The following is a 25,467-nucleotide window of genomic DNA, read 5'->3' on the forward strand; positions in this document are numbered from 1 at the left end:
ATCAAGTGTCTGAATCCCAATAAATACAAACTTTATTTAAGAAATCTGAACCAATGCTTAATTTTCATTGTGTCCACATTCTTGACTGAAATAAACTCATCAATTTTCTTGTCTGAAATAATAGAGAGATTCTAAGCACAATCTGCCAGTAAACATGTTGTTACATTCCAAAAATCCTAAGCCAAAGTACCAACTTACATTTATAAAATTACATTAAGCCAAAAATTAGACTTACCAAACGTTTTGTAACTGCAACAGGTGGAACAGTACCTCCTTTCAGTCCACAAAGCTTCCCGTTGCAGATTTCTAACCATATGTGTTTTTGCAACATTATCAGACAGAGATAACACTCAAATCTCTTCATTTAAATACCACATGTGCTGACAAAACTTCTTTAGAGTACTCTAAAAGAAACCTTGCATTTACTTTTTCGTACAGTTTTATTTTTTTTAAGTCATTCATAGGTGCACTGATTGCTGATGAACTCTGAAACCACTATTTTTCATACAATTTTACAACAAACAGTGTTTTTCAGGCAATCCAATTCATTAACACTGATGGATAGATGAGGATGAAAGAGGAATGTCTTCAATGAATAAATTTCTTTGGTCATCCACCTTGCATGATGTACCCGGTGGTTATAATTAAAGTGCAGAGGAATGTAATTATTGTATATTGGTATATATTCTAAAGTGTTAATGCTGAACTAATGTATGCCGGAAAAAAATTAGTTCCAATTTTGGCCTCCAGGTGCAAATATGGCGCTATGAATGCGAGAAAGATGTATATAAATGTTTCACAAAAACACAACTTGCACACACATCAGCAGTCTCAGAGAGCTGAGACCACAGCTCTGTGAGACAGCTGATGTTTGTGCAAGTTGTGTTTATGTGAGTGTATGTGTGCGCGAGTGCGTGCGTCTACTGCTGACAAAGACCTTAATGGCCAAAAGCTTTAATTGTGTGAATCTTTTTCTTGTGCCTATCGCGACTCAGCATCTCCACTATATGGTGAGTAGCAACTTCCTTCTCTGGTATTATTACATTCCATCCTGGATTTTCCATTGTTTGATATATAAATATTTCTGTATTTAACAGATTAGGAATAGGACATGTGCAGAAAAGGTCAAACAAGTGAGAAAGGCACAACATCGATTGTATTATTAACTACTGCTTACATAATTTGTTCAATATGAGCACTAGGGATGTTGGCAAGATGATGTACAGTACCAGATTAGTACCTTATGGTCACAATAGCAACAAATGTGTTTTTAGCATTTTTTAAAGCATAAATCAGTTCTGCATTACTCCACTATCGCATCTACCAAGTTTTGCTGCCATACAATAATTACAGCCCGCATTGGACCTCTGTGAGTAGCTGCTCTTTAATCATAACTGGCCAGTAGTTTCACATTCACCACTGTCCCCTTAAACATGATGCAAATTTCAATGAGTTCAAGGTAATCATTTTTTAGGTATTGTTCTTTTAGCGGTTTTAGAAGAAGTTAAATACTTTGTCGTTTTCAAAATCACTGAAACCATCATGTAAATGCCATCTTCATAATTTGCTTTTACTTTGCATTCCACTTTTCTCCAAGTTTCTTGGAAAATATTCCACTGGAATTAACGGCCATTTTTTAACACACTCCGTAACACTAGTTCATATCTGTGATAAGTGAAAAACAACAGCTTTCTTCCTGCTAACTGTTCCAGCAAAGTAATAACCCTTCTGGAATGACCAGAGTAGGATGCAATTGCGTTGCAACAAAGAATTTGAACTTTTTGATACAGTCCTCAAGTTCATGACATTCCAAACTTCCCCACTAGAATTCGGTAATGCAGGCACATGATTTCCATAATCATCTGCAAAACAGATGACCTAAGGTATTGGAGATGCAATAGAGTCCACAATGACATCATCTGCTAAGGTTAGGCTGTAAATTGGGGAATGGACATTGGTCCCAGAAATCTGTCGGAGGCAGCCTCACACAACAGAAGAGGGAGTGAAACTTAATTACTAGTAAATGAAATCCAGGTAGCTTTTTTGTTCTCCCAAAGAAAGCAATTACACTGTGCACACAACTGTTTTTAACATATATAGTTTGCCATATTAGGATCCTGTGGCACTAACACCTGTAAGGCATTCCTGGTCATCATAATGGGGGAATGTGGTGCGACGAAGGTTGCCAGGGAAGAGTAAAGCCTCCGGTCTGCCTTTAGCCACAGAGAGAGAGAGAGAGAGAGAGAGAGAGAGAGAGAGAGAGAGAGAGAGAGAGAGAGAGAGAGTGGACTGCTCAAGGCAAAAGGCAGAAGAGGGAGGGTGGGTGTTTGGGGCCTTGCAAGGGCAGGGGAGGGAGGGAGGGTGGGTAGGTAGATGGGTGGGGCCTTGCGAGGGCAGGGGAGGGTGGGTGGGGCCTTGCGAGGGCAGGGGAGGGTGGATGGGGTGTTGTGTGAGCAGGGGAGTGGAAGTGGAACATGGGGATGGGAGAGGGGGGGGGGGGGGATCATAGGAAAAGACAGTACATGATATGGGTGGCGAAGGAGTAGTATGGACAGAAGAAAGAAGGTATGGCGAGACAATGGGAAACATGTTAGGAAGCTTTAAGCTGCAGAATTGTGAAAGTGCAGGATATGCTGAAGAGACAATTTAGACCTGCATAGCTCAGGGGATCTTGCACTGGAAGGGAGTATCCAACTGACCCATGTAGCAAGGCAGCTGTTGGAAGTCATTTGCGTTGTGGTGTGCAGCATGTTTGGCAACTGGATTGTCATTTTGTGGGTTGTTGCACTTTGGCGTTCAAGCAAGTGGATACTTGTCATACCCACATAGAAAGCTGCACAGTAACTGCAGCATAACATGGATGCTTTACATGGGACCTTGTGTTTTATTGGGTACGAGATAACGGTGGCTAGTTAACAGGGTTACTGATGTCAGAGGAAAAGATGACATGCAAGTTCTCTATAATGATATGAATAGAATATTGTCTGTCAATGATGGCTCTGTTGAGATTATCGGTTCATTTCGACAACTGCATCTAGATCTACATCACACTCCACAAGCCACCTAAAGGTGTGTGGTGGGGTATACTTTTTGTACAACTAACTGAGCCCTCCAACTCTGTTCCACTTACAAATAGCGCGCGTGAAGAATGACTGACTGTACACATCTGTATTGGCTCTAATTCCTTGATTTTCTCCTCATGGTCATTATGCAAGATCTATGTGGGGGGAAGTAATATGTTCTCCACCTCTTCCCGAAAAGTGCCCTCTAAAAATTTCAGTAATAAATTTCTCCATGATGCACGAAACCTCTCTTGTAATGTCTGCCAATGGAGTTTGCTGAGCATCTCTGTAATGCTCTCACAGTAGCTAAACAATCCCATGACAAAAATGTCTAACTCTTTGTTGGATCTTCTCTCTCTCTTCTGTCAGTTCTACCTGGTAGGGATCCTAGAGAGAAGAACAATACTCAAGAATCGGTAAAACAAATGCTGTATAATCTACTTCCTTGGTGGACAAGTTAAATTTATGAAGATTTTCCCACAATTGGTCTTATGTGATCATTCCACTGAAGGTTGTTCTGGAGAGTTACTCACAGAAATTTTGTGGTAGATACTGTTTCCAGCAATTTGCATTCAATAGTGTAGTTGGACAGTAGCGAATATCCTGTTGTCCCCTGCATGTGTAGCATTCACAGGTAGCAAGGGTTTATGGAAGAGGCTGACAGCTGTCGAAGTGAAGGTACTGTTGGTGGTTGGTGCACTTTATATGAATGGACATATTTACGGAACCATCTGAGAGGTGGAGCAGGCGAAGCAGATCTGGGAGTAATTGTTAAGGATTGGAGAAAGGAGCAAATGTTGGCCCTGCCATGAAATCAGATTATGAAAATGTCATTAATGAATCTGAACCAGACAAAGGGTCTTAGGCTACAACAATATAGCGACAAAGCCTCCGGATGGCACAAAAGATGGTGCCATGCGACTACCAATGACAGAGTACCACATATTTATTTATATTGTGTTTGTGCATAAGCTCATAGCATTTTTGTTTTGAATGTTTATATTCTGATTGCTATACATTTATTTATGTCTTTCTTTTGTAGCTCACTGTTGCTATTTGACTTTATACATTGACATTTTGTTATTTGTCATTACTGAGTGGAGCTGTTCACAAGAAAATGGAGTGTGAAGTGGAGCTATTTGAACATTTCCAACAAATTCTTCTGTTTGAGTTCAATAGAGGGATGACAGCAGCAGAGACAGGCAGAAACATTTGTACAGTGTATGGGAATAATTCAACTGCATAGAGCACAGCAGGAAAAGGGTTCTTTCATTTTATGGAGGATTATTTTAACATTAGTGACTCTCCACATTTGGGAAGACCTTCAGGATGTGAATATCATTTAAACACATTAATCCACAATGAGCCATGTCAGTGTACTCAAAAACTGGAAAATGTGATGAACTGTAATCATTCCACCACTGTGCAACACCTGCTTGCAATGTATGGGTGTATGGATATCGCATGCTCTAAGCCCAAATCATAAAAATTAATGGGTGGCACTATGTGCAGCTCTGCTTGCTTGTCATCAATTGGCTTGTGTATCATTACTGGTGACAAGAAATAGTTTGTTTATGTTTATATAAGGGAAAGAAAGGAATGTCTGAGCCCAAACAAAGCAGCAACTCCCCACACAAACAGCTGTGCACACCAACAATAGATAACATTGTGCATCTGGTGGAACAGTGACAGTGTGGTATACTACAAATTGCTTGCCGCGTGTTGTTATCATCACTGCTGACATTTATTGTAAACAATTGAGGCGTCTTGCAGATGCAATCCACGAACAACAACTAGGAAGACTGTGTGAAATGATGCTACCCCACGATAAAGCCTGACCACATTCTGCTAGACAGGGAAAAAAAAACACGCCAAACAGGAATTGTGTTGGGAAGTTATTCTGCACCCACCTTATTCACCTGACCTCGCACCCTCAGATTTTCATCTTTTCCGCTCCCTATTGAACAACCTTCAAGAAACTTCCTTTGAAGGTGAAAATGCACTCTGAACATGGCTCGACAAGTTCTTTGCCTGAAAACCACATGATTTCCACAGTCATGGAATTGAAAGTTTACAACAGTGTTGACAGACTGTTGTAAATTGTGGCGGGGAATGTATTATTGATGATTAAATTCTCTGTTATGAGTATCTATTGTGTTTATTAAAATTATAGAAAAACACTTCAAAATCATTCACCAACCTAATAAACTTGGCCTTCAAAAGTGAAATAATTGTGGGTCGGGAAGTTGTTGGTTACGAGGATAAGGGAAGAGATTGTAGGTTCAATATCAGTACAATGGTGCAACAAGTAGCATGGGGTATGGTGTTTACGATGTCCCATCCACTATGAGCAGCAAAAGAAACTAGTGGTAATGAGACAGGAACTATTGAAAATTGCCAAATTGTGGAAGAACACAAACTTGACATCCAGTTGCTGAACATAACAACGATTAGGACTTAAACAGCTGCTTCACTACACCCTTTGGATACTACGTTTCAACTTAAGTTTCTCTAAACTACGCAGGTAGGAAATTTTACCCCAGCATAACCTGTCCTCTTGCAATACCCCTGGCCTAAAACTCCGCTAACTTCTTTCTCACTGCCTCACCTTTTCCCTTCTCTCTTCTGTCCACACCCCTCTTCCCATTCAAACCATGTACTGGTTTCTCCATGACTTTTGTCCCCCTCCCCTTATTCTCTCTCTCTCTCTCTCTCTCTCTCTCTCTCTCTCTCTCTCTCTCTCTCTCTCTCCCCCCCCCCCCCCCAATTCCCTCCCCCTTTTTTTCTACCACCACCAACCCCTTTTTCTCCTCCCTGCTCCCTTTTCATCAACACCCTCCTCCCCATCCTCTGTCTCTCTCTACCCCTTACATGCCCTATTCTCTGAACTCCTTTCATCTTATTGTGCAGCTGCTGTGTCTTCTGGTGAAACATGTGCCTCACAGTACAATGCTACTCCCTCCCCACCTCCATCTACTGCCAACTGCTTTCAATAATTGATATTCGGTAATCAGCCTCGCTGCTAGCACAGGTATCTACATTTGGATGTCTGTGTGGTTGTGTATGTGAATGCGTAATCTTACTACATAAAAGAGTAAGGACTCAAAACCTGTTTTCTATTACAGGATGTATACACAAAGAAAAAAAATTCCTGAATTTCCAGGGGAAAACACTTTTTCCTGGCTGAAAATACATTATATTATCTGTGGAAGTACAACCTTTCTATTTTAAGTGACGACATACTTTCCCTCAGAGTTGTAAAATGTAACAATTCTTTGATTGGTAAAGGTTCTATACTCTGGCATCCAACTTCCCGGTGCTAAGAAATGACCACCTCCCACAGCAAAAAGAAAAACCCACATTTTGTAAAAATCTTTGATGCATGTTAACATGTACACTGCATATTTCCTGTGTTATGAAAATATAAATATAAATTCCGCCAAATACAGCATGGCAGCTTCTGAAGCACTGGAATCAAGATTGTGACGCGCTTTTCCTGGCCAATCATTGCTGATGTCACACAATCTCGCCAACCAATAATGACAGATATTCAGAGCATAGGAAATGTGAAAATCACTGCAACAGCTAAATATTTCTAACAAGCACAATTACAAATTTCACTGCTGTGCATCAAACATTTTGTGGGTTATGTGACTGAATGAATGTTCCAAGCAACGGAAACTCGAAGTATGAATATTAAAAATGTAAGATAAGGTAGAACTCTACTTATTGTAAAGAGGACATGTTAAGTTGCAGACAGGCACAATTAAAAGACACTTACACTTCGACCACAGCCTTCATCAACAAAAGATAAACACACCATTCATACACAGAAGCAGGCACCCCTCACACACCCATGACCATCACCTCCAGCAGCTCTGGCCCATGCTGCTGGAGTTGGTGGTCATGTGTGTGTGTGTGTGTGTGTGTGTGTGTGTGTGTGTGTGTGTGTGTGTGTGTGTTGCTGATGAATGCTATGGCTGAAAGCTTTGTGTAAGTGTGTTAATTATGCCTGTCTGGAACTTAACATGTCTTCTTTACAGTAAGTAGGTATATATCTTTCCCTAAATTGTTGAATAAATGTTCCGTTGAGCACTTTGATATTTCCACAGAATAGCCAATTATGTGTGAAGAACTCAGCTCACAGTTTTTGTTTAAGGATAATTATACTTTCTGCTATCATTATTGTGTAATTTGTGCAAAAACTTAAATCAATGTGAAAAACTAACATTGAAGCTTGGCCTTCTTTAGTGTGTGTTACCCTTTAAGACACGTCAAACACTAATGTGCCCTAAGAATTTTAAATAATGGCATAAATGGCTGGTCTTCAGGGCCCAAAATTTTTCTAAGTTACTGGTCCTCAAAGTATTAAGTTTTGAATGAGAGTCAAGTGCTCTGTGATTTAAGAAATTCATTGAATGTTCTCACACATAACATAATTCATCTTTCATAAGAGTAAATTTGCTTTGAAAATACCGCTTCTCAAACCAGCCCCCCCCCCCCCCACACATATTTTTCAGTGACCCATTAGAAATGTAAACAGTTGTGATGTCACTCATCAAAAGCCATTTGTTGTTAAGAGGTATTGCATAGTCTTCGTCCTGTAGCCTTTTACAAATTTTGCTGTCGGCAGATGCTTGTGAGTGCATTGTGTTTTTTTGTTGTAAATGGCCCATTTTCTTTGCAACTAAAGTTTTATTTTAGTGTTATTCACTCATTTATGTCTAATTCCCACAGTATTATTCTGAGTAGTAAGCTAGAGTAAAATTCTTTGTTAGGACATCAGTTCTTACCAGTCAAAACTACAAAAAAATAGCTGAAAACAATGGAAAATTCCTGGAATTCTAAAAAATTCCCAGGTTTTTCCTGGATGAAAAAATTTCTCTCTTTTTCCTGGATTTCCCTGAGCATATATACCCTGTTGTTTCGGTGTGCCACACACTATTCCTTTATGGAGAAGTGGTTGCCTTTTGTTTATTTTATGCATATTATCTACCAATTTTGATCTATGGATCAAAATGTTGGACCTAGAAACCGAAATATCTTAGTGGAATACAAGCAACAGAGATGCACTTTCTAAATGGAATCCCTGGGTAAGACAAAAAGGGACAAGATACAAAATTAAACAATACTAAACATGCTTCAGATCAATCCCCTAAAAGAAAACTATGGATGGAAATTGGCTGAACTGATTTAGCCACATTAAAAGAATTGTAAAGGGAAGATTATCAAGATGAAGTGGACAGAATCTGGAAGAAGACAGACTGGAAGATCATGAACAGATGGAGAGACCTGGTGAAAGATGATCGAAACTGGAGAGGACTACAATGGAAGAAAATGCTGAATGACAATTTTAACAGGCCAGCCTCACACGAGGATGACCTATTAAAATTTTGGAATCTCTAAATACATACTCCTTAAATTTCACATGGTTGTATCCAACTCCCATGCCACTTTCCTTAATTTTGACCCCATACTCACCGAGGCTCAGCTACACAATTTTGTTCACATTAAACCTGCTATGAAACAACAGTATTCACATTTTGATAGCTGCCATCTTTTCCATATCAAACATTCCCTCACATACAGCCAGGAAAACATATTTGCTCTGATGCAGGCTCTTTGCACCAATACACTGCCATTCTCACCTCAGCCTTCACAGGGTATAATTACCCCACCAGCCTACATCAATAGCAGATTTCCCAGTCCACCATATCCAACCTGGATATTAATGATCCCTCCAAAAAAACAACTTACGTGTACACCACTAGTCTCTCAGTATTATCCTGGTCTGGAATGTATTAATCAGCTACTACAATAAGGCTATGACTTCTTAAGATCATGTCCTGAAACAAGGTCCATTCTGTCAAACATTTTGGTCACCACACATCTGCCATATCCTGGTCAGACCCTATGCTCCTCCTCCACTCATTTCCCTGTTGTTCCTACCCCTCTGACAATCCCCCCGTAAGACTTGCCCTATGCACCATTCTACCACCACCTATACTAGAATTGTAACTGGCAAAACATTATCAAACAGAGAGCCACATGTGGAATGACACAATCCATGTACCACCTGTTATGTAAGTATGTGTCAGCCTTCTACATCAGTATTACTACCACCAAGTTATCAGATAGGATGAATGGCCGTAGAAGGTTTATACTGGCAACGAACAATATCCTATTGCAGTGCATGCTCTACAACATGATAGTCACGATACTGCTCCTTGTTTCATCCCATGTGCCATCTGGATTCTTCTGACACCAGTTTCTCAGCACTAAACAGGTGGGAACTGGTGTTACAAAATGTCCTTTGATCTCGTCACCCACCTGACCTAACATTCTCAGTATTTATTTTCAGTAGTCTTCTTTACTGACCTGTCAATCCCCACCTCCCATCCCACCTGTCTACTATGTATAATGCACTCTGCTTTCTACTCTTATTAACACTTGCACAACACTTTGTCAGTAACCTTCTTCTACCTCATTACCCTGCCTTCCATCTTTAAGCTCTCAGGCTTTCAAATCTCATCTAGTACAGTCCCAATAATCAGTTTTTCCTTCTCATCCCATCTGGTTCTGGGTGACTTTTCTGCAACTTTTCTTATTTACTTGACTGCATCAGACCCTTTATTTCATCACTCTCCCTTCCCCTTCAACCTTTCTGTAAGAAGAAGGAGCCACTGACTCCGAAAGCTTGCACACTTCTGTAGCTTCGGTGAGTATTTTCTCCTGCTGCTGCTGCTTGGTGAGTAGATTTTTCTACTGATTCATTTTGTATCAAAAGTGGAAAATGTATTCACTTTAAAGTCTCCAGAATGAATTCTGTGGTAATGTCAACTTACCTCAGTGGTATAGTCAAACTGAGGCGCCATCTCAGCGTTGGTCCCTCCTCTCAACTGAAGAATGGTAGTAGTTGATGAGAACAGAGCACACGGCAATGCCACCTGAATCAGCAGACCAACACTCCTGCAATGGCATTCATCTGTACCAATGTCCTTTAGCTCTGACTATGAAATGCAAAACACTTAAATGAAATTTGATAATTCAGCTTCCAGACCTAGACATAAATTTAAAAACACTCCAAGACGCATTTCACACTTGTCCGCAGCCCTCTACACAGTACCGTGCACACTGCCATGGTGTGGAGAGCCCTACACAGCCTTTCATATCTACATGGCATGAGCTGTTGCCATCCAAGCAGCAAACAGCACTAGTGGAACTGCCGAGCACTTCCACTGAAATGAAAACCTGCCATTTCACTAGCATTGTGACCTGTGGGGTAGTTGCTTAGGGAACATTGATACCTTCACATCTTTCTGCCACAGCATGGAGGACTGAGGCCACAACAAGGTGCAGATCAGTTAATCTGTTCTATGGTTATTTGGCGTTCTTTTTGTTTTCATAGCTTCTCGTAGGCCTACATACAGCTTCAAAAATGGACGTCAAGCAATTAATTTCTGTAATAGAAAAATGGCCAGTTTTATAGGACAAAAGCATAGAAAATTATAAGGATAGGTTTCATAAGAAATTGCGTGGATCAGTGTACTCAAGGCATTAAGTGGATCATTTCATAACACGAATACAGTAATGCGAGTACAATAAGCTGTCCAATCACTTGACGAAGTTTTATTGTACCATTTTCAAAAACATATTTACACTGAATGGAACAATAACAATCTTTCCAAAAACTATACTTTAGAAAACTGCCAGTTTACAGAACCAACTGAAGTTGAAAAGTAATCCATTATGTTCCTCTCATTATTTGCTAAAATTTCACCATGTACCTGTCTCATTGCCTGTGCCTGAAGCCCAATTACTGATAATATATCTTTGGTTTCAAAGCCACCTCTGCCATGCCCAGTGTTATGCAAAATGAAACAGGCTTTTATATCTACAGAAAAATCAGGGCCCATGTTCAAAGATATTCGAGAAATTCTTCATTTGTTGCTCAGTATTAAATGTAAAGAAAATCAACTGCTTTTGAAACTTATGAATAATATTTTTTTTATGCCTCTGTTCCTGCAGTAGTTTGTTACCCAATTAATTATGATGTGCTGAGTACAAATTATTAAGACCTTTCCATATACTGAAATAGTATTTTTATTTTATTTTATTTATGTGATGGTAACAGTCAACATTTGTATGGATTGAATATATTTCTTTAAGAACACATTCATGCACTGTAACGAATCCTTCTGTCTCACATGTAGTTCAATGAATGTTGATATACTCAATCATAATGGCAGAACTACTCAGGATCACTGTAGAGCTCTTGAAATTGAGTATGAAATGCCAGCATTCATTTTTAAATTAATTCAATGAATGAACTGTATTCTGTTTCCCCTTTTTAAGCAAAGATAAACTAAAACCCATGATAAAATCTGTTTATTTTTCATTTCATTGGGATTGTGTCAAGACTCTGGGAAAGAAGAAGAAGGAAGTTGATGGGTCATGCCACTTACAACAACATCTGGATAAATGTGAACCACCATGGCAGCATGCTATGTACACAGTGGAATAGAGAGAGTTTCCAACAAAGTGTGAAATGGGCATATCACAGCTAAATTAATTTCAATACAACTACTGTGCAGATAGTTCAACAACAAAGACTGTACAGAAATTTATTTTATTGTTTGTACAACAAACAGCAGCAACACATGTTCACACATTGGACAGAATCATAAACCACCACCAATCTTCGATTATATACCTAGTGTATAACAGTAATGAAAATTCCTGTGTGGACCAAAATATAAAATAAAATAAAGGAAAGGAAAGGAAAGGAAAGGAAAGGAAAGGAAAGGGTGTAGACACATGTAACAGTGTTCACAGCATGCGTGCTTGCGCACTCCATACATCCATCCACTATAGGCAAGTGGTTGCCTTTGTCTACGTGTACTAATATTAAACTTGAGAATACATTTCATGCAACAACTAGATGTATTTCCTACTTTCTTTGTATGTAAAAAACTGAAAGAAAATTTAATTCAGGAATAAAAAGTAAAGTTTGCCAGTACCCCCGTCTCAAATGATATTGAAGCATTAAGCAAGCTTTTCCATTCATTTTGGCTTGCACTTATGAATGATTATGAAATCTTTGATACTTTGTGTGTAATTTATTACACTAAAGCAATGTATACTTGACCAACAGAAAATTAGGAAACACTGTTATACACACTACCATCTTTTCTCAGTATGTCAGTACCCTTTGTTTTCATAAATTTCATCAAGTCTTTAACTCCTCTGCAATTCTCCTAATTTTTCTCTGTCTGCTACATATTTCTCTCCCAGTGGTTTACAGGACTGGAGGGAGCAAATCTCTATCTCACCTAGTGCAGTAGGGGAAGCAACGCAACAGAGGTGAATTCCACTTTTCTCATCAAATGCGCATTTCATGCTTTGCAGTGCATAGCAAATTAAGTTAACCTTTACATGCTGGTCCAAATGGATGATTACAAGTCTCATAGAACCAAATACAGAAACAGAAGACATGCATAACAAATATTCTCTCAAGTCTTACAAAAGTACAGGATTAAAAATAGTACAAATTATACCAAAAAAGGATCAAAATCAGAAATATAATAGCTAACAGTGTTTGTACCATCCTGGAATATAAGATTGCAATATTACACAAATCTGTATGTGTCAGCCATGAGAACTATACGTTATGAGACCGCACTTGTGATGACACAATCTGAGTTACACCACAACAATACTTTTTACTACAATTTCATAGCAATTGCATCTGAATCATTTATATTGACATGTGGTTTGTCAACAACAGTGTTGTCAACAATTGCAACTTTAACGATACAGAAAAACATTGGTAACTTTCTCCATAATGTACCAGAGCATCTCTCGTGTCCAAATATGAAGAATACACTATGTTTGTTATCTAGAACAATATCATATTTGCATAGTTATTAAGCTGAAAATGATGAGCGAGATACACACGATTTTCTGCTGGTGATGTTTAGTATCAATGCTTACATGTGAAATTAATATGGCTGCATTTCATTTTAGGCCTAGTACGATAGTATGTAAAATAGATTAAAATTAACATGCATTGAACAGAGTCAAGGTCTACATACAAACTCTGCAAATCACTGAAGTGCGCGGCAGAGGGTATTTCCCACTGCATCACCTACTATATCTTCTTCTAAGTGGAGTGTGGAAAGAACAACCACTTACATGCTTTGTGTGTGTGGGGGGGGGGGGGGGGAGGCGGCGCATGCAGTGAGGGGAGGGGGGGGGGGAAGGGGGGCAGAATGGGGTTTGCACACTGCAATTAGTGTAATTTTGTCTTTCTTGCTCCTACGAGAGTCCTAGATGGCTGTAGTACATTTGTACATTTCTCATTTAATACTGGTGCTTAACATTTTTAAGTAGGTTTTCACACCAGCATTCAAAAATGATATCATACATTTGTTCAGGTTTAACTTTTCAAATGGATAAAACTGGACTCAAAAAATAAAAAAACTGAATTTTAGATTATGCAGCAGCAGCAACAACAACTTGTGTATTAAAACTTTGCGACTTCCAGGTAATAAATTAAGAGGTACCGTCATACCAAACTCACGAAAACTGTATGAACTTTCTTCTACATCTACATGGATACTCTGCAAAATACTGTGCAGTGCATGGCGGTTGGTACCCCATACCACCACTAGTCATTTACCTTCCTGTTCCATTCGCAAATAGGGCGAGGGAAAAAACGACTGTCTATATGCCTCCATATGCGCCCTTATTTCTTGTACCTTATCTTCATGGCCCTTAAATGCAATGTACGTTGGTGGCAGTAGAATCATTTGGCATCAGCTTCAAATGCCGGTTTTCTCAAAAACAACATCAGCTTTGCTCCAGGAATTCCCATTTGGGTGCCTGAAGCATCTTTGTAACACTTACGTGTTGTTCAAACCAACTAGTAACAAATGTAACAGCCCGCCTCCGAATTGCTTTGATGTCTTCCTCCAGTCCGACCCAGTATGGATCCCAAACACTCTAGCAGTACTCAGGAATAGGTCATACCAGTGTCATGTGAGTTTTTTGGTGTGTTATTTTGCTTTAGGGCGCAAAAAAACAACTGGGGTCATACACACTCAACTCAAAACAATAGAACACAAACACAGAGAGGAGTTAGACGACTATACATCAGTTCCAATTGAGAGAATAGTACAAGCACATGGAAAAAGGGCTGAAAACACCATTCAGAAATGGAGGTCCAAAACTAAAAATTAAATGGCCTTTGCCACATTGCTTTGGTGGATAAAAAGTTAAACGCAGCCGACAACCCGCGTGTCATTCGCTATAATGGCTGATAAATAAGATGGCAAACCCTAGCTGCAGCGTAAACGGTTAAAACAGGGGCATTCCAGCAGGAAGTGGCACACAGTTAAAATTTGGGCGCAATGTGTACAAAGTGGTGGGCATTGGCAATGCCCACCTCCTGACAGATGGCAACGCAGAGATCACCGGAGGGAATATAGGTACTCGCAGGCTGAGGTGTGAGGTCTGCAATCTTGGCAGTAGTGTCAGCAGCCTCGTTTCCTGGCAGACCGACATGAGAAGGAACCCACATAAACATCACAGTGACTCCACCAAGAGTGAGCAAGTGACAGTTTTCCTGGACCTGCTGCACTGAGGGATGAGCAGTGTAGAGCACAGAGACTTAGGAGGACACTAAGTGAGTCTGAGCAAAGGACACAATTGGAATACCTGCGCCATCGGATGTACTCCAGGGCCTGATACAAGGCAAAGAGCTCAGCTGTAAATACTGAGAAGCATACAGGAAGCCGATATCAAAAGACATGGGTGCCAATGACGATAGCACACCCAACCCCACGGTCAGTCCAAAAGCCATCAGTGTATACAAAGGTACTATCACCAAGTTCCGTGCGAAGATCTTCAAATTGAAGGCGACAGATCGAGGCTGGAGGAGTGTCCCTAGGAAGCAAATGAAGGCCAAGGTTAACACGGGCCACATCACAAAGACAAGGTGGTGAAAGGTTCACAACCACTGGCAAAGCTGCAGATAGTGTGTAAGTAACCGCCGTAGCAAGTGGTGAAGGGAGACTGCAGGAGGTAACAGAAGAAGGACGAGCCCCATACTGACGATCAAAGGAATCATCAGAAAAGGAGGCATGGCAGGTGTGGCGACGCACGGCAGACGAACGGCATGCTTACCTGACGAGGAGAAAGGCATCGTGGTAGGACAGTGGTAGTTCAGCATACAGACTCTCAACCTGGCTGGTGTAAAAGGCACCCATGGCCAAACAGATGCCATGATGGTGCTGAGACAGCATATGAGGGACAAGTGTGCAGATGCATAAACAAAGCATCTACAGTAGAGTTTTGAATGGATGAAGGACCAGTACAAACGGAGGAGGATGGTTTCATCAGCACCATGGGAAGTACCATTGAGGACATGTTGGAGATTGAGGGACTGCGTACAGCAGGCTGCCAGGGGAGAAACATGGGAGGACCAGGAGAGTTTGCTATCGAACATGAGCCCCAGAAATTTTGTAGTTTCAATGAACGGAAGGGTAACAGGCCCAAGATGCAGAGATGTTAGGAGAAACCATTTGCGCCGCCAGAAATTCATACAGACATTTTTGTCAGGGGAAAAGCAAAAGCCATTGGTGATGCTCCAGGAGTGAAGACGATCAAGGCAGCGCTGAAGACGTTGCTCAGTGAGACAGGTCTGTGGAGAACTGCAATAGAGGACAAAATCATCAACAAAAAGAGCCCGAGATGCCCGGCGGGAGGCAGGCCATTATAGGGTTACTGCCAATAGTAAAGAGGACGGTGCTCAGGACAGAATCCTAAGGCACACCGTTTTCCTGGATAAAGGTGTCCAACAAGGCGGCACACACACACACACCTTAAAAACTCTGCCTTGTAGAAATGACTGAAGAAAACAGGTGTCATAGGCCTTCTCCAAATTGAAAAACACATCCACGGTTGGGGATTTCCACAAAACCCCATTCATGGCATAGGTGGACAAAGTAACGAGATGGTCAACAACAGAACTCTGTGCTCGAAATCCACACTGTGCATTCATTAGTAAATGGCAAGACTCAAGCCACCATACCGGCCGGGCACAAATCATACGGGTGCAAACGCATCAGGTAAGAGAGGCGGGGCAGTAGCTAGAAGGAAGGTTTTTTATTCCAGCTAGATCTTATGCTATCCTGAAAAACGCAACGACACTTTGCATGCATTGTTTGTAACGAATGCAATTTGCCAGTGCAGGGTGGCAGTTAAAAATGTCGAGAGCACATCTACGTGCGCGAAGTGTGTCTCGGCATGCTCAGTCCACCAAGGGACTGGGACACGAGATAGGGAGGAAGTGTGGGGGGATGGAACATTCTGCAGCAGTAAGGATAATGTTTGCGAGATATTTGACCTGGCCATCACAACTGGAGAAATCTTGTTTTTCGAAGTTCGCCAGGGAGGAGTAGAGCTGCCAGTCAGCCTTGGGAAGCTGCCATTTAGGCATGCACGTGGATGGGTAGAAGTCAGCAAACGGACAGCACACGGGAAATGGTCACTAGAGTAGGTGTCTGAAAGGACAGACCACTCAAGACGATGGGCAAGCTGGGCAGTGCAGAAGGATAGGTCCAAATGGGAATAGATGTGCAATGAGTCAGAAAGGAAAGTGGATACTTCAGTGTTAAGGCAGAAAAGGTTAAACTGTTTAAGAACATCAGCCAAGAGGGCACTTCTCTGACAGGTCCTGGGAGAATTCCAAAGGGGATGATGTACATTAAAGTCACCGAGTAGCAAAAAATGGGGGAGGTAGCTCCCAATAAGTTGAAGGAAGTCTGCCCTGGTGATAGCGAATGAGGGAGGGACATATATATGTAGTACAGAGGGGAAATGTCGGGTGGGGAAGAAAAAAGCAAACTGAGACAGCTTGAAGGTTGGTGGTCAGGGAGATGGGTTGACTATGAATATCATCCCATATGAATAGCACAACGCCCCCATGAAAGGGAATGCTGACCTCAGGGGGAAGGTCAAAATGAATTGGTAAGAAATGTGAAAGCTCAAAGCAGCCGTTAGAGCGCAATTTCATTTCCTGAAGGCAGAGTACAAGGGGATGCTGTGACAGTAAAAGCAGCCGTAAATCCTCATCGTGGGACTGAAGGCGATGAACGTTCCATTGGAGGAGAGTCATGATGAGAGACAGCTGGGGAAGAGGTGCTACTACAGGGCACAGAAGCAGGAGCTGTGTAGCTGGTGGTTTCACCCCTTGAGGCAAGACTGACAGCTTGTTACACAGCCGGATGAGGGGATGGCAATGTTACCTAGACACTGGGCGATTTCACAACCTCAGAGCTGAATTGGAGGTCACATGTCTGCATGGCCATGTCCTTCATGGAGCAAGAGGTAACAAGAACAGAACGATAGGTACCAGACGGGAGAACGCAGGGTTTATGACTAGCCACTAACTTGCAAGAAACTGGATAAGGCACCTTTTCCTTTACTCCGATCTCTTGAACAGCCCACACAGCAAGATACAATGGACACTCCCGAGAGGAGGCGGCATTGCCGCTGTCCTGTATGTGACCTCCTCACGCTTTTTCCTAAAATTCTCCCAATAAACTGAAGTCAAACATTCGCCTCCCCTACCACTGTTCTCACACGCTCGTTCCGTCATTTTGCAGTGTTACACCCATATATTTAAATGACCTGACTGTGTCAAACAGGACACTAGTAATACTTTATCTGAACATCACAGATTTGATCTCATCCACATTAACTTACATTTTTCCGCATTTAGGCACACCAACTGGAAATTATGTCTAAGTCATCTTGTATCTTCCTACAGTCACTCAACTTTGACACCTTATTGTACACCAAGGCAACATCAGCAGAGAACCACAGATTGCTGTCCACCCTATCAACCAAATCATTTATGTATATACAGGTAACAACAGTGGTCCTATCACATTTCCCTGGGGCACCCCTGATGATACCTTCCTCTCTGATGAACACTTGATGACAACATACTGGGTTCTATTATTTAAGAAGTTTTTGAGCCACTCACATATTTGAACTTATTCCATATGTTCATACCTTTGTTAACAGCCTGCAATGGGGCACAGTGTCAAATGCTTTCTGGAAATCTAGAAATAAGGAATCTGCCTGTTGCCTTTCATCCACAGTTCACAGTATATCATGTGAGTGAAGACCAAACTTAACTTCGCATGAGCAATGCTTTCTAAAATCATACTGATTCATAGACATAAGTTTCTAGGTCTAAAAAATTTATTATATTTGAACTGAGATTATGTTCAAGAACTCTACAGCAAACATAAGTTACGGGTATTGGTCTGTAATTTTGCAGGTATGTTCTTTTACCCTTCTTGTTTACTGGAGTCATCTCTGCCTTACACTGAAAGAGAACCAGTCACAGCATTAACATAATATTGCTGATTCACAGACAAACATGTGTATTTGTGTCTGTTCAATTGCTCTTGGTCTAACACTATTACTTTATAATGAGAACGTAAATGTTTATGTGCCTGCAACCAGTGATTTATTTTTTCTGAGCCTTCAATATTATGTCTGCCAGAAAGTACTACAAACAGTTATAGTATCATAGTCTCAGGTCAACTTAACACAAGAAGAGAAATGAATTTACATTTCTGAACCTCATGTTTGGACTTCAATAAACCGAAGTGCATATTTTTTCTACATTGATTTGCAGTACTCACGCATGATATGTCACAGCTGTTTGTAAGAAGGTCATTGACAGCACAATTGTCCTGCAGATAGTATTCGTCATTATGGAATTTTGCTTAAAAAAGATGGACTGTATTGCAGATCACCCTCTCTGCATGAACACAATATTTAGCACATTCTAGGAGGTGCTGGTAAGTCCTTTGGTTTCTCTAGTTAAAACAAATGTAGACTAGTTCTGAATTTTTGCTATTAATGCTTCTTTACATTATATGTGACAGTACCTGTATAGAAGTAACACTGGTTTTTACTTTTTTGTGGAGATATGAAGTGAATATAGCGCAAGAAGGTAGATAATTCACGAAGTCAAGCTGTGATTAAGTATCTTTCTTCAAAGGGAACATTGGCAAACAAACTTATGATAATTTTATTTGATTATGGTTTAAGGGGCCAAAACTGCTATAGTCATAAGCGCACATTCTGTGGCATGGAGAAGGGTAAAAAACCAAAATTTAAATCAGCAGCAATGGGAGCAAAAATCAAGGAGGAGGGAAACTGAAAACAGAAGAAAATCTTAGAAAAGTTCTTTTGAAGGGGGTTTGTTTTCCCCGAAAAGAGCCTCAAATCACCAATGTCCTCCCACTAATACTTACAGACTCAAGGACATGATCGGATGAACATGTCATCTGCTAAAAGGGAAGATGTATCAAGTGACAGCTGTAAACGGGCATGTAGTGGATTAAAATAGGGAGACTGAAGTAAAAGGTGTCTCACCATCCTCGATTAAGAGCAGTGGGAAGAAAGCAGGGAAGATCGCCAATTAAAAGAAGTTGACAAAAAGGACAGTGCCTAATCTGGAGTCAAGTTAAAATTACCTCCCCTCGATGATGAAACCAGGAGGAAAAGATCCAAGCAAGGGGGAGAGGTTATATGTCCCGCAATTTATTATCCTGAAGTGCAGACCAAGTTGTGTGCCACAAAAGAGCAACACAACGACATAAAACGCTCCGTAGATTGGCAAACGGAACCATGCAAACAGCAAGCTGAGGATGAGAGACAGCAGCGTTTGCCACTATATCGGCTGCCTCGTTTCCGCAGATATTAACATGCCTAGTATTCAGAGGAATGTCACAGAGATGGCCCCCCTCAAGTGGAACATGTGAAAGCAGTCCTGAATCAGATGGACCAGGGCGTGGACGGGATAAAGAGCTTGGAGACTGGGAAGAGATCTGAACGAATCCAAGAATATAATATACCGTATCTGCTGATGGCGATGGATGTATTTTACAACCTAGATAACAGTGTAAAGCCCTGCAGTAAAAACCAAACATTTGTTGGGAAGCCAAAATCAAATAGGGGAGTCATCAAAGGTGGTCTTGGAGCTGTCAGTGTAACGTGGCATCCTCCATTTGTGCCCATAGAGAAGCAAATGCCCGTCGATAAACTATGGCGGGGTGAGGGGGGGAGGGGGGGGTACTATCCTTGGGAAGCTGAAAGGTCACGGAGAAGACAGTTCGGGGGCGAAGCCAAGGTGCCGTCGTACCCCCAGTTGTGAAGAAAGTTTCACGAAATTGGAAGGAAAGGGAATGCAGCATTTGACAGAAACGGACTCCCGGTAGTAGGAGAGAGGAAGGGTGGCCTGCATACCCTAAATCCAAGAAGGAGTCGAAAAAAAGGACATGGGTTGGATGAGCAGGCATGGAAGACAGATGACTAGCACAATGACTCAGAAGGACAGCTCACTGATTGGACATAGGAGGTTCAGCACTCAGTGTAAAGGATCTTTACGGGGCTGGTGTAAAAAGCTCTAGACACTAAATGCAATCCATCATGGTGGTGGACAGACTCTAGGCACTGAAGAACCGACTGCCATGCAGAGGAGTGAACTATGCTTCCAGAGTCCAATTTCGAGTGCACTAAGGCATGATATAGGAGATGGAGAACCACTCTGTCCACTCCTAAGGAGATACCACTCAGAAAACCGAAGGTGTTGAGGGATCGCTGACAGCGAGCTGAAAGATATGAAATGTGAGAAGACCAGCACAGTTTTCTGTCAAACTTAAATTCCTAGAATTTGGCAACATCTGCGAATGGAAGGGCAAGTGCGCCTAGATGTAGGGAACGTGGATAAAACTCTGTACGATGCCAAAAACTGACACAGACAATCTTACTGGGAGATAACCTGAAGCTGGTTTCGAAGCTCCATGAGTGGAGGTGATAGACACATCCTGGAAGACGTCATTCGAGAAGTCTGGTCCATTGAGAGCTGTATTAGATGCAGAATCGCTGACAAAGAGGGAGCCCGAGACATTGGGAAGGAGACAATCCATAATTGGATTTATGGTGGTGGCAAACAGCACAACATTCAGCAAGGAGCCCTGGGGCATCCCGTTTTCTTGGGAGAAGATACCAGAGAGAGAAATGTTCACCTGCACCTTAAATGTGCCCTCCGTCATAAATTCATGGATGAAAAGGGGTAGCCGACTTAGAAAGCCCCAAGAGAATATGCCTGTCCTCCAACATGTATCACGTGCCATCTCTAGACCAAAAAATATTTCTACCACTTGGCAATTCCTGAGTAAGTTGTTCATGATGTAAGTGGAGAGAGCAACAAGATGGTCAAAGTGGAATGATGCTTTCGGAAACCGTATTGGGCAATTGTTAAAAGATTTCGAGACTCCAGCCACCAGCCTCAAAGGAAATTTACCATACGCTCCAAAACTTTACAAACACTACTTGTGAGAGAGATTGGGCAATAGCTTTTCCAGGTTTCAGAACAGGAATGACGATAGCTTCCTGCTATATTCTGGGAAAGGTACTGTCGACCCAAAGTCGGTTATAAAGGCGAAGGAGGTAGCACAGACTATGGTATAATTGATGCAGCAATGTTTGGACATGGCTACCATGGTCCCAGAGCAGAGAGTGAGAGGAGGAGACTGCATGTCTAAGGTGCTGCATTAAAAGAAAAAAGCATTATAACTTTTGCAATTTTGAGATGAAAATGCAAAATGTCGCTCTTCCGCTACCTGCTGCTTTGGGAGAAAGGCTCAAAAACTCAGCAAAGTGTCAACCCAATGAGAGAGAGATTGCAACTGGGTCCACTAAGGTGTCCTGCATGACAGTTAGTCCAAACTGAACATGCCAGATAGCCGTCGAAGTAGACTCCAAACAACTGATAAGTGAAGGTATTAAAGGAGCTGGTAAAGAAATCCCAGCTTGCATTCTTGTTATGGTGTATGATGTGACGGCATCGCGCATGTAACTGCTTATAGCGGATACAGTTGGCCAATGTAGGATGGCAGCGGAAAACACGAAGAGCACATCTCCACTCACATATTGTGTCACAGCACACCTCGTTCCAGCAAGGAACTTAGTGGCGCCATAACAAAGGGAAGGTACAGAGAAATGAACATTCTGCTGATGTAAGAATAACTTTCATAACATGAGTGGCCTCATTGTTGATGCTAGCAAACTGATTGTCATCAAATGTTGCCAGAGAGGAGAAAAGTGTCCAATTGGCTTGAGAAAACTTCCAACGTCTTGGGCACATTGATGGCACTTGTGGCTGTAATCGAAGGACACATGGAAAATGGTCACTCGAATGTGTATCATCAAGAGCGAACCTTTCAAAAGCATCGAGCTAGCTGAACATTGTCAATCAAAAGGTCCAAATGGGAGTACATTGATGTGGAGGCAGACAAAAATGTAGGTTCCCCACTACGGAGGCAATCAAAATCCAATTGGTGGAAGAGGTCAATCAATAGGGAGCCCCTCTGACAGGAGATCCCCAAAGCGGTTGGTGGGTGTTGAATTCCCCAACCAGCAAATAGGGGGCTGGAAGATGACAAAGGAGATGAAGGTGTGGACGAAGGAATGTATAGGGTACAAAGAGAGAAGGTGGATCCAGAAAGGGAGAGACATACAGTGACAGCTTTGAAGGAACAGCTTAAGTGGGTTGGGTGATAAGGAAGAGTATCATGGAGGAGAATAATTAGTCCCTTGTGTGCTGGAATGCAAATAACAGAGGGGAGATGAAACCTGACTGACTCGAAATGAGGGAAGACAAAGCGATCTTGGGGATGTACCTTTGTTTCCTGAAGACAGAAGACGGGGGAGTAGGATCATAAGAGGATCAACAGTTCATCCCAATTGGAATTAATTCCACTGATATTGCAATGGATAATTGACACAGGATGGAAAAAAAAAAAAAAAGGAAAATCTCACCACCGGTGTCGTCAACGTAGTGACCGCTGAGAGCCGGTTTCCGACGGTGTGGAAAGGCATTCAGCCACAGGCAGAATATCCTTGTCCATAGGTTGTTCCGGGGCAGTTCCTGCCAGCAGTGATCAGCTGGTTGATCGGCCGCCAATAGTGAGTCTCGGCAATGCGGGTGGCGGCTGAGGGCAGCTACCACTGGATGGTGCTGGAGAAGAGACACGCGGTGGTGGAGAAGGAGAAGAACTGTTGTTCTAATCAGCTTTCTTGGAAGCAGGACATTAAGATGAAGTAGGAGTGGACAGTTATGAGATCTGTGCACGTAAAAAATCTTCAAGAGTAGGCACTTTTTTGGAAGTCTCATTTTGGGGGCAATGATTTAGTGGCTACTACTGAATGTTGAGCCTTAAAGTGAGTGGGTGATAGTGAGGACATGGAAGGGACCATCTTTGGACTGGCCAATCAGACGACCGTGGCAAAAAAGGAGAGATCGCAATTCTGCATGGCTACCGTCTTAGTAGGTCAAAGAGAGGTGAGGACAGTGCTATACTAACCCACTGAGAGCACAGTGGGTTTTCTACTGTCGAACAACTTACGAACAGCAAAGGTGTGTAGCAGTGTAGTTCAAAGCAATTTGTATGCCTGGAGGGCACTGTCTGTTTCTAACAACAAGGTGCCATTTTGTAACCAGGAACATGACTTTACAGGACCTGCAATTGTGTCGACACCTTTCTGCATAATGAAAGGGTTTACTGTTGAGAAGTTTTGACCTTCGTCACACCGAGAAACAACTAGGAACTCTGGCACTGACTGTAGAATGTTCTGTGGTTGAGACTAGTCTAGGTTTCTATTGTGGGCAGAAGTTGTAGAAATAGAAGAAACCATTGCAAAAGTATCCCCCATGATTATCGGAGTCTCTGATGATGTGCTCCTCTCCGAGGGCACTCCCGCCTTAGGTGACTGTCTACACCTCAAGTCACACCTCCCGAAAAACAGGGAGGGACCAGGGACCAATCGACATGTTCAGAAGGTACCAGCTTGGGAAATCACCCCTCCCTGGGCCTGGACTTTACCAGGGGTATGTATGTGTCCTGCTTGTCTACCTGGAGTGGGGAATTACGCATTACCCTGTCACCAGCTACGCATGGGAACGCATTAGTTGGCCTTCAGACATGCTCAGGGAGGAAAGAAAGAGAAAGGGAGGAGCAAATAAAAGGAAAGAAGAGAATAATTCTCAAACACCACAGTGGAGAAGGTAAAGAGAAGAATCTAGGAAAAGAGAAGGACAAAGTAAGGATAGAGACGTTCCATTATAGAGGTAAAAGAAAAACCATGTCATTCATTCACATGTGTCCCTCTCCAGATGTAGGTGCAAAACATACTCGCAAAGAGGGTGAGGGGTAAGGGAAGGGGTGGGGGGATGGGGGTGGATGATCGGGGACAGGAAGGGATGTGGAAAGGGGAGGTATGCAGCCCAGAAAGGAAAGAGAGCTGCACTAGCTCGGGCTCCCGTGCTTGCCACACATGTATCCGCAAGGGAGTTGTGGACCCCATGGAGGGGTTATGGTAATGTGTCTGGTACATAGGGTGGTAATGGCCCTTCCTACTCCACAATCAATAATTGGATTGCTGCATTTAAAATAGAGCATTTCAGCAATGAAGATGATGAGTTTCCTGGAAGGCCAACTCAAGTCACAGTTCTGGAAACTGCAGATGATGTTCATTCCATGATCCTGGATGATCAGAGGATAACTGCTAGTGAGCAAGACACTACGGATGTCCTGAGAACACGTGCATCATTACTCATGATATTTTGGGCATGAGAAAGCTCTCAGCCAAATGCATTCTAATGTCTTGATGCAAAACAAAAGTGTTTGCTTCACAGTCCATTTGGTCCAATTTCACCAGAATCCTGTGGGATTTTTTAATAGCTTCATCACTGTAAATGAAAATGGATATACACTTATAATTCAGAGTCAGAAGAACGAAGACACAGTGGTTCTCCACATTCAAAGACATTCAAAAACAAAATGATTGGCAGATGAGTTGTTTATATCTGTCTTTTGGTATTGATTTGATTTTTTATTTGATTTTAGCAGGACAGCTAAGACAGCTTAGGTCTAACCCGCCACCGCCCACACCGAAACTAGGTTTATTGTGCGGTATCACTTCCTGTATATCTAGTAAAGCCAACCAGTGCCCCAAATAGTTCAAGGAGTCCCTCTACCAGTTTTTTGTTAGACACAATTTCTTCAGGTCTAGTTGTCCCGAAGATTCTGTATCTTTTACTCTCCAATGCCATGCATTCAAAGATTAGGTGTGATGCAGTTTCTTCACCCTCATCATCCTACATTTAGAGTCCTCTTCCATTATACGCATTGTGTGTAGGTGTTTTTTGAAGTTCCCATGGCCGGTCATCAGTCCAGTCATGAGTTTGATCTCTTTCCTGTTCAATCCCAGGATTACAGAGCTTCTTTTAAAACATGGCTTGGGCATAATTACC

The 25,467-nt window shown here is 41.9% G+C and overlaps 1 protein-coding gene across 1 annotated transcript in view; it reads right to left on the reverse strand.

Annotated features, from left to right (window-relative positions):
- Positions 1-25,467, reverse strand: part of LOC126273050 (RNA 3'-terminal phosphate cyclase-like) — an 80,185-nt gene that overhangs the window by 27,468 nt on the left and 27,250 nt on the right. The window contains exon 4 of the mRNA XM_049976446.1: positions 9,908-10,031. Within this exon, the coding sequence (XP_049832403.1) occupies positions 9,908-10,031 (124 nt within the window). The remainder of the gene's footprint in view (positions 1-9,907; positions 10,032-25,467) is intronic.

This window comes from Schistocerca gregaria, chromosome 5 (genome assembly GCF_023897955.1).
Source record: "Schistocerca gregaria isolate iqSchGreg1 chromosome 5, iqSchGreg1.2, whole genome shotgun sequence".
Classification (NCBI taxonomy): domain Eukaryota; kingdom Metazoa; phylum Arthropoda; class Insecta; order Orthoptera; family Acrididae; genus Schistocerca; species Schistocerca gregaria.